This window comes from Pristiophorus japonicus, chromosome 2, assembly GCF_044704955.1.
Source record: "Pristiophorus japonicus isolate sPriJap1 chromosome 2, sPriJap1.hap1, whole genome shotgun sequence".
Lineage (NCBI taxonomy): Eukaryota > Metazoa > Chordata > Chondrichthyes > Pristiophoridae > Pristiophorus > Pristiophorus japonicus.
The window spans coordinates 55,421,008-55,437,008 of record NC_091978.1 but is presented as its reverse complement, the minus strand read 5'-3'; the positions used below and the strand labels follow the sequence as shown (position 1 = coordinate 55,437,008).

At 45.5% G+C, this 16,001-nt stretch overlaps 1 protein-coding gene across 3 annotated transcripts in view; it reads left to right on the top strand.

The window, feature by feature from the left end:
• Positions 1-16,001, top strand: part of dym (dymeclin) — a 669,399-nt gene that overhangs the window by 592,674 nt on the left and 60,724 nt on the right. For all 3 annotated transcript variants that reach the window (XM_070867483.1, XM_070867484.1, XM_070867482.1), the window contains one exon: positions 9,654-9,836. In XM_070867483.1, the coding sequence (XP_070723584.1) occupies positions 9,654-9,836 (183 nt within the window). The remainder of the gene's footprint in view (positions 1-9,653; positions 9,837-16,001) is intronic.

Here is a 16,001-nt window from a genome sequence, read left to right as displayed (position 1 = left end):
TTATACATTCAGTGTTCCAGAAACTGCTCTGAGGCATTTGGGTAAATATTTGTGGTTTGAGACTCTATCTGGGTGTGAGGCTCAGGTAAAATTGTACAGTAATCAAAATTAAATCAAGTATTTTTATATAGTATGGTGTATGCCAGTTATTTTTATATCTTCTGCCTTTTAAATAGATAGTTTTAGGGAAGAAATAAAAAGATGACACATACAAGCAGTGAGCAGAGCTGTCAAACCCTAGGATGAAATCTTTAGTCATGAGTCAGTTGCATACCTGAGGTATGGGCTTGTGCCAGAAATTTAAACAGAATTAAAAGAAGCAAGCTGCTTCCAGCATGCAGGTTGCATGTGGATGGTCTACCCGTGTTTTTTAATTCAGGTTCACTGCTCACTTGCTGCTGATGTAGCTGCTCAATTAGTGATTTTCTTCAGTTACCTTTAGGGCGACTGAGTTGCATCTTCTGGTAAATAGGAGAAGATATGCACTATCAGCAGAAGGCCAATGATCAGCGCTCTGTGCATGTATCTGAGTACTGTGCATGAGCTCGACCATCAACTTTGCTATGATGCAAGCACTGAAAATGTGATTCCAACTTGCATCGCTGTGAAAATAGAACCAATATTAACAATCATTAAATGGCATTAAAAGAGTTTTTCTGTCCCACTTGTTCCCCTTCAATTCTCTCTCTTTTCCATAAAATGGTAGCATGCAGGGGAGCTCAGCAACCTTCGTACTTTGCAAGAAGATTCTTTACTTTCACATATTATTAGATGAGTAAAACCACAGAGTTTAGCATAACATTGGCACACAGGCAGGCAGTGATGGACATTAGCAGCATTGGGACTCTGAACTGTGCTGCCAAGTTCAGAAAGTATTTTTTCTCTCTACATGCACTCACTCCTCAGTTGACAGGACTCCCAAATACAAGTGCAAAAGCAATTTTTTTACCCAGCATATTTTATAGATGAGGCGTTTTCTGTGCTGTGCTCTATTGTGGGATGTGAGGCCTGCCATAGTAACAGATTCAGGAAGGAATAGACTGTTCCATCTAGTCTACTGATCCAATTTTCCACAAGAAACACTATTGATGAGAATTTGTCTACAACGACATCATCACCTCCTGTTCCACCACCCTTGCTGGTAATCTGGTCCACATGTGTTTATCACCAATTTACTGAAAAAAAATTGCCTGAATTGACTATTTTATTGTCCTCAATTTTAAATCATGATCTTTCATTCTTGAACGGCGTACGGCAGAAAAGTTCATCTGGATCTAAATTGTCCAAGTCCTTCATAATCTTAAATCCTTCTGTCAAATTGCCCTCCAATCTTCCCTGGAGAAAGTTCCAACTAGTCCGAAAGTAGGCAACTTCTCAAACCTCTGCCTCTTAGTTCTGGAATCAGTCTTTGTACTCACTCCAGTAAATTAATGTCGTTTTTAAAATAGTGAGATCAGAACTGCAGATCTGGTCCCACTAAGCTCAGATCTAATTTTAGAATGACCTCTCTCAGCTGATAGCTGACATGCTTATCTACGCACTCCAATATTTCAACCCAGAAGATTACAAGCTATTGAGGCCAAATAATGTCCTGGGTTGAATGTTGAATTGTATAAAGTATTAGAATATGTTCTGAAAGAAGGGAGAATGAAACTCATAAATAGATATGGTAAGAGGGAGGCAGCATTGATTTATGGGGAGGGAGGTCTTTCTTAACAAATTCATTGGAGTTCTTCACGGTCATTGTTGACGATGGAAATTCTGTAAATGTAATATATTTAGATACTGTGCGGTACAAGTGATTAGTTCACAAAGCAGCATGGCATCGGCCATTTCTGTGTGAGCCAGACATCAGTGTCAGTAGCCAGTTTGACCATGGCGTGCATGATGGCCAACCTGACCTTGTTGTCACTTCATATTCATGGATGCACACTTGCCAGCAGAGGTAATTATATAGTGATCAGAAGTAGAAACCTGGCTATTAGCTTGAGGTCCCTTATTGTGTCCCCTGCCCTTAAACCCATCCTGTCAACACATTCCTCTTGCTTCATCAAATATTTGCAACTATCAGTTGCCATACTGATGCCAATTACCAGCACTCCCTCGGTCCCATTGTTTCCATAACCCTTCCATTTTGCAGTACTCATTGCTTGCTTGTCGCCTTTTTACCTGTTCCTCCCTATTTCCAACCTGGCCTGACAACCCATATCCCACATCTGTACATCCTTGACTCATCTTGCTACAAATATCATGCGTCACCCTGCTCATCCTACACCTCCTCAAGTCACCGTTCATGCAGCCTTTTCAATCTAGGTAACTACTATAAGAGCAATCAGTGCTTTCAATGTAGGTAAGTATACTATAAGAGTGTAATCAGTGGTTTCAAAACTAAAGTGCTAGTTAATCAATGAAGATGAGAAATCAGGCCTGCAGGAGTGTGGGAGTGCAGTGGTAAAAAGGAATTTGAAGGCCTGGTTTAGAGATCACAGGCCCAGTATACAGCATGCCCGTCCCAGCAACAAGAGGCAAGAGCTGGAGGAAGAGAGCAAGAAGAAGCAAAAGTGGATTAGAAGAGGACCTGAGACTGTGAAATAGGCAACAGCAGCAGTTACTTTGGTGTGGTTATGGACATTTTTTTAAAGATCCACTGGTCAGGGATTTTGGCAGGATAGGGAAGAATTTTTTATATATTTAAAAAGTTTCACTTTCAGTGCAGATAAAAAGCGATTAATATTTTTAAATTCTGTCTTCAAGGAGAGGTAAAAAGTTTGACTTCAAGTTGACAGCTGAGGCAGAGCTGGTGGGCAACTGGACCAGGGGACATAATAGCACCACTGACTGTTAGGAAGCCCATAATTATAGTGCAAGAGGAAAATGTTGACATTCGATTTTTCCATTATAATGTTGACATAAAAGGCATGACTGGAAAACAGGGAGTCATGTTATTTGAACAGGAATATTGTACCATATGTAAGGTGTTTAATATATTCTTAATAGATATGTGATGTCCCATATTGATTACTAAAGCTTACTTGTGTTCCTATCTGGGGTTTTGTTTAGCAATTTCTTTCAGCTGTTTTTTTAAGTTTGCAAATGTTGTGGCAAAATGGCTGAGAAATGTATAGGGTGCCTATATCACTCGAAATCAACTATTGTAAATGACCCTTGGCTGATTTTGCATATTTCATAAATCCTTTATTATTTTGCATTGGGGTGGAGGAAATTACAAAGCTAAGCTGTTTTTTAATTCATTCACGGGATGTGGGTGCCGCTGGCAAGGCTGGCATTTATTGCCCATCCCTACTTGCATTTGAGTAGGTGGTGGTGAGCCCCCTTCTTGAACCGCTACGGTCCGTGTTGTCACGGTTTGGTACAACTGAGTGGCTTGCTCGACCATTTCAGAGTGCAGTTGAGAGGCAACTACATTGCTGTGGGTCTGGAGTCATGTAGGCCAGACTAGGTAAGGATCTGAGTGAACCAGATGGGTTTTTACGACAATCCGGTAATTTCATGGTCGCCACTACTGATACTAGCTTATTTTTTCATTCCAGATTTATTTAATTAACTGAATTTAAATTCCCCAGCTTCCATGATAGGATTTCTGCATGAGACCAGCAGAACCCACAAGGAAATGGGGCACACTGGTTACACTGGATCTATTTGACATTTTCAGCTGTTACAAAACAAAAGACAGGCTAGAACAGATCTAGGGACAGGGACTGATCAGGCTGAGAATCTCCTGACCTGGCCATAGATGGGGACTTGGCATAATAGTAGTGGCTGATACGTTAAAAGAGCTGATGCATACTTTCTGCCACTAGGGCACATGTAGGCACCACCAGTGGAGTCCAGGACTGGCAAGAAGCCTAGACCCCTGAAGAGGACTTTTGCTTTAAATCCTTAGATCAGCTTCCTTGTTATAATAAGAACATAAGAAATAGGAACAGGAGTAGGCTATACGGCCCCTCGAGCCTGCTCCGCCATTCAATAAGATCATGGCTGATCTGATGATGGACTCAGCTCCACTAACCCGTCCGCTCCCCATAACCCCTTATCGGTTAAGAAACTATCTATTTCTGTCTTAAATTTATTCAGTGTCCCAGCTTCTCCGAGGCAGCGAATTCCACAGTTTTACAGCCCTCAGCAAAGAAATTTCTCCTTACCTCTGTTTTAAATGGGCAGCCCCTTATTCTAAGATCGTGCCCTCTAGTTCTAGTCTCTCCATCAGTAGAAACATCCTCTCTGCATCTACCTTGTCAAGTCCCCTCATAGGGCCCAAGTTTCCACATGATTTGCGCCTGATTTTTAGGAGCAACTGGTGGAGAACGGACTATCTTAGAAATCGCAATTCTCCACATTTTTTTTTTCTGCAGTTTTAGTCAGGTAGAACAGTTCCACTTTGGAACAGAATTTTTTCTTCAAAAGGGGGCGTGTCCGGCCACTGACGCCTGATTTAAAAGTTTCCACAGTGAAAACATACTCCAAACTAAGTTAGAATGGAGCAAGTGAAGATTTTTGTAGAACTGAAAAAACCTGTTCTACACATTAAAAAATCAGGCGCAGGTTACAAATTAGGCGTCCAGAACGAGGTGGGGGGGGAGGGGGGGAAGGGAAGTCATTAAATTCTATAATAAATCCTTATTTATACTTATACAAATATTATACAAATAAATCCAACCTGAATAAACATTTATAAGCAAAGAAAAGATTAAATAAACCATCTTCCTACCTGTGTGAAAGTGCTTCAGGCAGGCTTTTTGGGACCGAAGGCTGAACGGGCCGGCCCGAGACTTCGGGCAGGGCCCGTCCCCAGCACCAGATTTACAGGTAGGTGGCGTTGGGTCGGGTCGGGGAGGTTCGCTTCGGTTCGGGTCAGGGGGAGGGGGAGAGAGGGAGGGAAGGTCAGAGAGGGGGAGGGAAGGTCGGATCCAGTCCGGGGGGGGTGGAGTGGGGGTCGGGTCGGGTCCAGTCGGAGCGGTGGGGGGGGAAGCAGGAGGTCGGGTCCGGGAGGGGAGGGGAGCGGGAGTCGGGTCGGGTCCAGTGGGGGGGGGGGGGGGGGGGGGGGTCGGGGGGCGGGAGGTCGGGTCGGGGGGGGAGGGAGCGGGAGCAGGAGCGCGAGTCGGGTCGGGTCCAGTCGGGTCGAGGGGCGGTAACGCGGGTCGGGTCAAGTCGGGGGGGCGGGAGCAGGAGCGCTGGTCGGGTCGGGTCCAGTCGGGGGAGGGCGGAGCGGGAGTCGGGTCGGGTCCAGTCGGGGGGGGAAGCGGGATCGGGGGTCGGGTCCGGAGGCGGGGAGGGAGGGGAGAGTCGGGTCGGGTCCAGTCCGCGGGGGGGTGCGGGTGTCGGGTCCGGTCCGGAGGCAGTGGGGGGGGTGTCGGGTCTGGTCGGTGGGGGGGAGCAAGAGCTTGCCGTGGGCGGAGCCTTATTCACGCAGCCCCAGTGAGGCCATTCGGCCAGGGCTAGGGGCCACTCCCACACAGTTTCGGGCGCCTGGAGCTACTGCACTTGCGTGCCCACTGTAGCACGCATGTGCAGAGGTCCCGGCACTGTTTTCAGCGCAGGGACCTGGCTCCGCCACCCCCACAGCTCGTGCTGCGCTACGCCGAGGGCCAGAGGTGGAGGTGGAGAATACCGAGGATTTTGTTAGGCGCACTTTGTGGTGCGAAAAACGAGCGTCCAGGTCGGGACTGCGCCGTTCTAGGCGCGTGTAGAAACTTGGGCCCATACCCATAATCTTATACGTTTCAATAAGATCACCTATCATTCTTCTGAATTCCAATGAGTTGAGGCCCAACCTACTCAAACTTTCCTCATAAGTCAACCTCCTCATCCCCTAAATCAACCTAGTGAACCTTCTCTGAACTGCCTCCAAAGCAAGTATATCCTTTCGTAAATATGGAAACCACAACTGCACATAGTATTCCAGGTGTGGCCACACCAATGCCTTATATAGCTGTAGTAAGACTTCACTGCTTTTATACTCCATCCCCTTTGCAATAAAGGCCAAGATACCACTGGCCGTCTTGATCACTTGCTATACCTGCATACTATCCTTTTGTGTTTCATAGAAACATAGAAAATATGTGCAGGAGCAGGCCATTCGGCCCTTCGAGCCTGCACCACCATTCAATGTAGTCATGGCTGATCATGCAACTTCAGTACCCCACCCCTGCCTTCTCTCCATAACCCCCTGATCCCTTTAGCCGTAAGGGTCACACTAACGAACTGGACTCAACAATTTTTTGTGGTAGAGAATTCCATAGGTTCAAAATTCTCTGGGTGAAAAAGTTTCTCCTCATCTCAGTCCTGTATGGTTACCCCTTATCCTTAGACTGTGATCCCTGGTTCTGGACTTCCCCAACATCGGGAACATTCTTCCTGCATCTAACCCGTCCAGTCCTGTCAGAATTTTATATGCTTCGATGAGATCCCCTCTCATTCTTCTAAATTCCAGTGAATATAAGCCTAGCCGATCCAGTCTTTCGTCATATGTCAGTCCTGCCATCCCGGGAATCAGTCTGGTGAACCTTCATTGCACTCCCTCAATAGCAAGAATATCCTTCCTCAGGTTAGGAGGCCAAAACTGCACACAATACTCAAGGTGAGGCCTCACCAAGGCCCTGTACAACTGCAGTAAGACCTCCCTGCTCCTATACTCAAATCCTCTCGCTATGAAGGCCATTTGCTTTCATAACTGCCTGCTGTACCTGCATGCCTACTTTCAATGACTGACGTACCATGACACCCAGATCTTGTTGCACCTCCTCTTTTACTAATCTTCAGATACTAATCTGCCTTCCTGTTTTTGCCATCAAAGTGGATAACCTCACATTTATCCACATTATACAGCATCTGCCGTGCATTTGCCCACTCACCTAACCTGTCCAAGTCACCCTGCAGCCTCTTAGCATCCTCTTCACAGCTCACACTGCCACCCAGCTTAGTGTCATCTGCAAACTTGGAGATATTACATTCAATTGCTTCGTCTAAATCATTAATATTTACTGTAACTGGCTGCATGTTATTGTTTCATGCACAAGTACCCCCAGGTCCCGCTGTACTGCGGCACTTTGTAATCTTTCTCCATTTAAATAACAACTTGCTCTTTGATTTTTTTCTGCCTAAGTGCATGACCTCACACTTTCCAACATTATACTCCATCTGCAAAACTTTTGCCCACTCCCTTAGCCTATCTATGTCCTTTTGCAGATTTTTTGTGTCCTCACACATTGCTTTCCTCCCATCTTTGTGTCGTCAGCAAACTTGGCTACGTTACACTCAGTCCTTTCTTCCAAGTTGTTAATATAGATTGTAAATAGTTGGGGTCCCAGCACTGATCCATGCGGCACCCCACTCATTACTTATTGCCAACCAGAGAGTGAACCATTTATCCCGACTCTCTGTTTTCTGTTTGTCAGCCAATCTTCTATCCATGCTAATATATTAGCCCCAACCCCATGAAATTTTATCTTGTGTTGTAACCTTTTGTGTGGCAGCTTGTCAAATGCCTTCTGGAAGTCCAAATACACCACATCCACTGGTTCCTCTTTATCCACCCTGTTCGTTACATCTTCAAAGAACTCCAGCAAATTTGTCAAACATGACTTCCCCTTCATACATCCATGCAAACTCTGCCTGACCAAATTTTGCTTTTCCAAATGTCCTGCTACTGCTTGTGGCTGAGCAGTGGGAGACCTGGGCAATCTCCCCATGGCCAGGCACCCATTCAAGTTTTTGGGTGCATGTGGCAGGAGGGCACCAAAAATGTAGCCAAAGTGGCACTTGGATCTGTCTGTCCCATGCAAATGATGTGCTCTCTTACTGACCCATAAACTCCAACTGAGATCCATGTTGAAGGGCACCAATGGGCGTGTTCCCAGCACAAGTGCACATTGAAATCTGGACCCGTCTCTCGAAATGTGCAAGAACATTTGAACCTTCTGCAATGGTCTTGAATCAATAGTTTTTTTTTTAAACTGTTATTTTACTCATTATAATTTGGAAAGTGACTGAGTCAGGATTCTCACACTTGGGGCCCAAGTTTCGGGTGGAGTTGCTCCAATTTTCTTGGAGCAACGAGTTTAGTTTGGAGTATCTTAGAAATCACAATTCTCGGCACTTAGTTTGCTCCAGTTCTAGTGAGTTAGTTTAGGTTCATTTTAGTTCAGGTATTTTTTTTCAAAAGGGGGTGTGTCCAGCCACTTAGGCCTGTTTTGCAAGTTTCGGCAGCGAAAACTTACTTCAAACTAACTTAGAATGGAGTAAGTATCCACTTTTGTAAGTTCTGAAAAACCTTACCTAGAGTTAAGTTTAATGCAGGCACAGCCAGAGACAGCGGGTGGGAAGCATTAAACACAAAGGACACATCAACATCACAACAGGGGGTGAAGGGAAGTTAGAGGATTTTCCATAAACACCTTCACAACAACATTAAAGAAGCAAAGTACATTTAAAGCACTAAACGAAGCACAAAAAGTAATAAGCAATTAATTAGTAAAAAATAGAAGGAACCCTGCACCTAAAGCACCAAGACCAAAGTAATAAGCAATCAATCAATAAAAAATAGAAGTCCTACCTTTATGTGAAGGGAAGGTGTCTCTGTCAGTGTCTCTCTCTCTCTCTCTCTATCTGACAGTGAGGGGTGTGTGTATGTGTGTGGGGGGGGTGGGAGGAGGTGTGTGGGTGGGAGGAGGTGTGTGTGTGTGTGGGAGGGTGTGTGTGTGTGTGGAGTGTGTGGGAGGGGGCGTGTGTGTTTGTGTGGGATGGGGGGAGGCTGGAAGGAGACACCCCTGCTCTCTCCTCTGGCCCTTGGATCATTTCGAATGCCTCCCAACCCACGCTCCTCCAACCCTTGCCACGCACCCCCTCCATCCCTTGCCACGCTCCTGCTTCATCCCTTGCCACGCTCCCGCTCCATCCCTTGCCACGCTCCCTCTCCTTCCCTTGCCACGCTACCGCTCCTTCCCTTGCCACGCTCCCCCTCCTTCCCTTGCCATGCTCCTCCCCCACCGATCACCTCCCTAGTGCCCCCCTCCCACGCTCCTCCATTCCTCCCCAGTACCCACACCATTCAAACACAGACTGGGGGGAAAATGCCCTGCTCAGCCATTGCGCAGACGCGCATGCTCCAACGCACCTGCGCAACGCTGCCGGCACTGACAAGAAGGCTGATCCCTAGCCCCGCCCCCCTGCAGGCTGCGATCGGTTTGCTCCGCCCCAGGGAGACTATGCTGCGCCACACCACGCTCCAGGAGGACCGGAGAATTGCTCGGGAAGATTCCGGCGCACCTTCGAGCCCAGGTAGGTCACATAAGTCTTTGGGGTGCGCCGTTTTCACCAGAAACTTGGGCCTTTGATCACTATCTTGTGACTCCTTGTGGAAAGTATGAATGTACGGACATTGTGGGAGGGCAAGATCAAGCTTAACTGTGATGGAAATATGGCTGAAGCATTGCAACCAAAGCAACCTGCCATCTTTTTCAGACACTTACTGACCAAATGTATGTTTTTATTTCAGCTTTCCAGCATTTGTTATTATGCATGGAGTGGCTTTCACAGATACTGAGAACTGTGCATCACTTTCAGACAATGTGACTGTTGACTGTTTGCATTTTATAGTGAGCCAGAACTTATTCTTTGTGCTTTACCTTGCACAGGCTCAAGATCTCAATGTAATAGAAGAGGTGATCCGAATGATGCTGGAGATCATAAATTCCTGTCTTTCCACTTCTCTTCACCACAACCCCAACTTGGTGTATGCACTCCTATACAAACGGGACCTCTTTGAACAATTCCGCATGCACCCTTCCTTCCAGGACGTAATGCAAAATCTTGATATGGTAAGGAGTGAAATTGACATGAAAGCTCGTTTAAATTTCAACTGCATTGATATATCTGGGCTAAGACTCTTTTTTTAAACTTTGATGCAATTACACATTGGCTGCAGTTGATTGTGGTGTACAACAAAAATAGTAGCACACCATGTAAAGAAACAGAACTGCAGATACTGGGTTGGATTGCTCAAGAATAACCTTGTAATAATGGTTTAAAGTAGTATTTTTTCTGTATATTCTATCCTCAAAAGTTTTTGTAATTTGTGTTGTAGAACCAGGATAGAAGGAGTTAAGTACTTCACGTATTTCCAGCACAAGACTTGGGATAATAGGATGGAGGTCACACCTAGCATACCGAGTTTAATTACTCCCTCCCAATTTCATCTCCTCTCCTAAAGGCGCTGATTTCTACAGGGTACCATTGCTCAGGTGCCAGCGGCCTACCAGTACCTTGTCAAAGTTTCCATGTGTCAACCTAAGCATAGGGTTGCTATTAGGCTATTCAGCTATGAGGAGCATCACAGCCAAGCACAGTTCTACTTCAGCCATTGTCTAAACATGCTAACTTTCAGGAAGGGATTCCTATATAATGAGCAAAAATTGGCTCATGTTTTTTTCTTGAGTATCCCAAGACTACTGTTGTGTTGTCATGTCTCTATCACTGTCCTGGCTATGCATTGAGTTTCTGATGTTGGCACACCATCAGGACTGGCACTAAATGGAGGCATGGCATTTTCTGGATGATAGCAAATGTTGGCGCACCTCCTTGTGACCAACAATGTGCATTTATATAGCACCTTTAACACAGAAAAATGTCCCAAGGCACTTCACGAAACATGATCAGACAAAAACGGATGCCAAAGAAGCAAATATTGGGAGTGATGACTAAAAGCTTGGTCAAAGAGTTGGGTTTTAAGGAAGGTCACGAACGACAGGGAGGTGGAGAGGTTTTGGGCGGGTGTTCAGAGACAACAGTGTAGTGGTGGGAAGAGAAATCATTGCTGGGGATACTCTGACTACGATCAGATGAGTAAGAGTGAAAGCAAGTGAGGGCAGTCCCAATTAAATGCACAACATAGGAGAGATGTAGGAGGAGGATTGTGTAGTCAATCATGTCAAAATTTGCAGAGAGTTCGAGAAAGACAAGAAGATGACACAGGAGGGACAGTAAGTAATGCTGATGGCATCAGAAATTGCAACGGGACTGAGACAGGTTAAGTGAGCAGGCAAAACTATGACAAATGAAATTCAATGCAGGCAAGTGTGAGGTCATCCATTTTGGACCCAGAGTATTTTCTAAATGGTGAGAAACTAGGAACTGTGGAGGAGCAAAAAGATTTGGGGGGCCAAGTACACAAATCATTAAAAGCCAGTGGATAGATACAAAAAACAATCTAAAAGGCAAATGGAATGTTGGCCTTTATCGCATTAGGCTGGAATACAAAGGGGATAAAGTTATGTTTCATTTGTATAGAGCCTGGGCCAGACCCCATCTGGAGTATTGCATTCAGTTTTGAATACAAAACCTGAGGAAGAATAGATTGACCTTGGAGTGGATGCAGCGCAGATTCAACAAAATTATATCAGGACTTAGAGAGTTAAATTATGGACAGGTTGCATAAATTTGCCTTGTCTTCCTTGAGTATAGTAGATTGAGAGGTGATCTGGTCGAGCTGTTTAAAATGTTAAAAGGGTTTGATAGGGTAGATACGGAAAAACGATTTCCTCGGGTGGGCGAATCAAGAACAAGGGGACATAATGTTAGCTAGAGCAAAGTCATTCAGGAGCGAAACCAGGAAACACTTTTCTTGCAAAGGGTAGTAGAGATTTGGAACTCGCACCCCAAAAGGCTGTGAATGCTATGACAATAAGAGATTTCAAAACTTGACAGACATAGATTTTTGTTTAGAAACATAGAAAATAGGTGCAGGAGTAGGCCATTCGGCCCTTCTAGCCTGCACCGCCATTCAATGAGTTCATGGCTGAGGGTATCTAGCAACAGCAGGAAAATGGTGTTGAGGTGCAGATCAGCCATGATCTAATTGAATGGCAGAACTGGCCTGAGGGACTGAAAAGCCTACTACTGTTCCTACGTTTCGAGAAGGGGTAGGGCACTACCATCACACTCCAAGGATGTCATTTGTGACTTTAATTAGGGTCGTTTCAGTGCTGTGGCAGGTAGAAACCTGATTGGAGAGCTTCAAACATGGAGTTGCACCAAATCTGAGCATGGATTTAGGAAGTGTTTTTGGTGTTTAGTCGAATCCTATCATTCCTTTGCAGGTTTTAGGATCCAGGAGGAGCAGATGCTGAACTCTCAATCACCTCAAAAGCAGCTAGACAGAAGAGATCTCAGATAATAACAACAGCTTACACTTATAAGTGTCTGCCAGTGGTCAGTTGGTAGCATTCTCGCCTCTGAGTCTGAAGTTTGTGTGTTGAAGTCCCACTCTAGAGACTTGAGCACAAAAATCTAGGCTGACACTCCAGTACAGTGCTGAGGGAGTGCTGCACTGTTGGAGGTGCAGTCTTTTAAATGAGATGTTAAACCGAGCCCCCGTCTGCCCTCTCGGGTGGACATAAAAGCTCCTGTGTCACTATTTCGAAGAAGAGCAGGGGAGTTCTCTCCGATGTCCTGGCCAATATTTATCCCTTAATCAACATAACAAAAACAAATTATCTGGTCTTTATCCCATTGCTGTTTGTGGTAGCATGCCGATTGCAAATTGGCTGCTGCATTTCCTACAATACAGCAGTGACTACACTTCAAAAAGTACTTCAGTGGCAGTAAAGTGCTTTGGGATATCTGGTGGTCGTGAAAGGCATTATCTAAATGCAAGATATAACACTGCTATCTTTTGAGTCTCACATTTAAAACATCCCAGATTGGGTTATGAGGGAAGAGGTGAATCCCAAGCAGGAAGTAAAGGAATTGGCGGGGCGGGGAGAGGTGGAGAACCGTGACTTTTTTGAAGAGAGATCTTTTAAGAGACAGTTGAAAGGCAGGGAGAGAGACATCAAGGCTGAATGGTTTTAAAATCGGGTTCCAAATGGCAGGTCATACTCTGATTTGTAGGATGAAGATGTGGTGAACAAACAGTGGTCCAGAGTGTGAAGATGGAGTATAATGTTGGAAAGTGTGAGGTAATGCACTTTGGCAGAAAATTTAAATGGAGAAAGATTGCAAAGTGCTGCAGTACAGCGGGACCTGGGGATACTTGTGCATGAAACACAAATGGTTAGTATGCAGGTACAGCAAGTGATCAGGAAGGCCAATGGAATCTTGGCCTTTATTGCAAAGGGGATGGAGTATAAAAGCAAGGAAGTCTTGCTACAGTTATACAGGGTATTGGTGAGGCCACACATGGGATACTGCGTGCAATTTTGGTTTCCATATTTAAGAAAGGATATACTTGCTGTGGAGGTAGTTCAGAGAAGGTTCACTAGGTTGATTCCGGAGATGAGGGGGTTGACTTATGAGGAAAGATTAAGTAGGTTGGTCCTCTACTCATTGGAATTCAGAAGAATGAGAGGTGATCTTATTGAAACGTATAAGATTATGAGGGCTTGACAAGGTGGTTGCAGAGAGGATGTTTTCACTGATGGGGGAGACTAGAACTAGAAGGCATAATCTTAGAATAAGGGGCCGCCCATTTAAAACTGCGATGAGGAGAAATTTCTTCTCTCAGAGGGTTGTGAATCTGTGGAATTCGCTGCTTCAGAGAGCTGTGGAAGCTGGGACATTGAATAAATTTAAAACAGAAATAGACAGTTTCTTAAAAGATAAGGGGTTATGGGAAGTGGGCAGGGGAGTGGACTTGAGTCCATGATCGGATCGGATTGGATCTTATTAAATGGTGGAGCAGGCTTGAGGGGCCGTATGGCCTATTCCTGCTCCTATTTCTTATGTTCTTATGAATGGAGAGGGAATACTGTGAGATTTTAATCTTTCCACTATTGGTGGCAATGCCTGCAGCTGTCTAAGGCCTAAGCTCTGAAATTCCCTCCCTAAATCTCTCGACCTCTCTTTTCTCCTTTTAAACACTCCTTAAAACCTACCTCTTTGACCAAACTTTTGATCATCTGTCCTAATATTTCCTTATGTGGCTTGGTGTCAAATTTTGTTTGATAACGCTTCTGTGAAGCGCCTTGGGACGTTTTACTACATTAAATGTGCTATGTAAGTGCATGATGTTGATGTTGATGGGCTGGACAAGGATGTGGGAATTGTTGTGGAAGAGGACTTGTCTCATAGAGCTCTGGATTAGCTGAAGTTTGTGTTGCTTGGGAGGCCAAGGAATGTGTTTGACAAATTGATCCTTAAGATAGTAAGGGTTGCAACTGATGGTGTGAGTTATTTCGGAACCTTGGCGAGAAAGAGCAGAAGGAGGTAGGGTGGTCGTTTGTATGGGGTTGAGGAAGTAGTAAATCACCATAAGACTACTTTTAGATGGTTGCCACTTGATATATATTATCCTGGGAGTTACAATTAGCATCAGTGCCCCTGAGCGAGTGAGGAAACAAAAAATCAGCTAGGTTCCCAATGACTTTTTCTTTAATTATTCATTCTCAGGATGTATATATCGCTGGCAATGCCAGCATTTATTGCCCATTCCTAGTTGCCCTTGAGAAGGTGGTGGTGAGCCGCCGCCTTAAGCCGCTGCAGTCAGTGTGGTGAAGGTACTCCCACAGTGTTGTTGGATAGGGAGTTCCAGCATTTAGACCCAGCGACAATGAAGGAACGGTGATTTTATGTCCAAATCAGGATGTTCTGTGACTTGGAGAGAAACTTGGAGCTGGTGGTGTTTCCATGAGCCTGCTGCCCTTGTCCTTCTAGGTGATAGAGCTCGCGGGTTTAGAAGATGCTGTCAAAGAAACCTTGGCAAGTTCCTGCAATGCATCTTGTAGATATGCACACTGCAAACACGGTGCGCGGCGGTGGAAGGAGTGAATATTTAAGGTAGTGGATGGGATACCGATCAAGCAGACTGCTTTGTCCACTATGGTGTCAAGTTTATTGACTGGCATTGGAGCTGCATCCATCAAGGCAAGTGGAGAGAATGCCACACTCCTGACTTGTGCCTTGTAGGTGGAGGAAAGGTTTTGCGGAGTCAGGAGGTGAGTCACTCGCTGCTGAATACCCAGCCTCTGACCTTCTCTTGTAGCTACAGTATTTATATGGCTGGTCCAGTTAATTTTCTAGTCAATGGTGACCCCCCCGAGGATGTTGGTGGCGGGGGATTTGATGCTGGTAATTGATACGTCCTTACTATACAGTATAAATGCACATGAGGCCCATACTTGAGAGGTCACTCTGTGACCGGTTATCTTTATTACAAAGACCTCAAGTGATGAAGGTGGGTGGAGCTTCCCCTTTTATACCTGAAAGTCCAGGTTAGGAGTGTCTCCCACAAATTCACCCCCTTGTGGTCAATGTTCTCAAGGTGTACAACTTAGGTCAGTTTATACATGGGTTACAATGACAGTTGAATACATGACATCACCTCCCCCCCCAAAGTCTTATTGGAATCACAGGTTAAGTCTCCCGGGTAGTTTACGCTCCCTTGTAGAGCGCCTGAGTTGGGGCTCCGGTTGTTGGGCGCTGGCCTGAGTGTCTGCTGTTTGTGGTGCCTCAGGCCTGTCCGGACTGCCCACAGTGACTGGGCTCTCCTCCACTTGGTTCCGGTGTTCGGTCACCTGTGGTGGAGTAAACTCTACGTTGTGTTCTTCCTCTGCTTCTTCTATGGGGTTGCTGAACCTCCTTTTAGTTTGATCCACGTGTTTGCGGCAGATTTGTCCATTGGTAAGTTTAACGACCAAAACCCTATTCCCCTCTTTGGCAATCACAGTGCCTGCGAGCCATTTGGGCCCTGCAACGTAATTAAGGACAAAAACAGGGTCATTGACATCAATACATCGCGCCCTCACGTTCCTATCATGGTAGCCACATTGTGACTGATGCCTGCTCTCAACAATTTCTTTCATGGTGGGGTGTATAAGGGATAACCTGGTTTTGAGTGTCCTTTTCATTAGCAGCTCTGCGGGTGGAACCCCTGTGAGCAAGTGTGGTCGGAATCTATTGGCCAACAGGAGGCGTGATAAGCGGGTTTGTAGGGAACCCCCTTGGATTCTGAGCATCCCCTGTTTGATTATCTGCACTGCTCGTTCCGC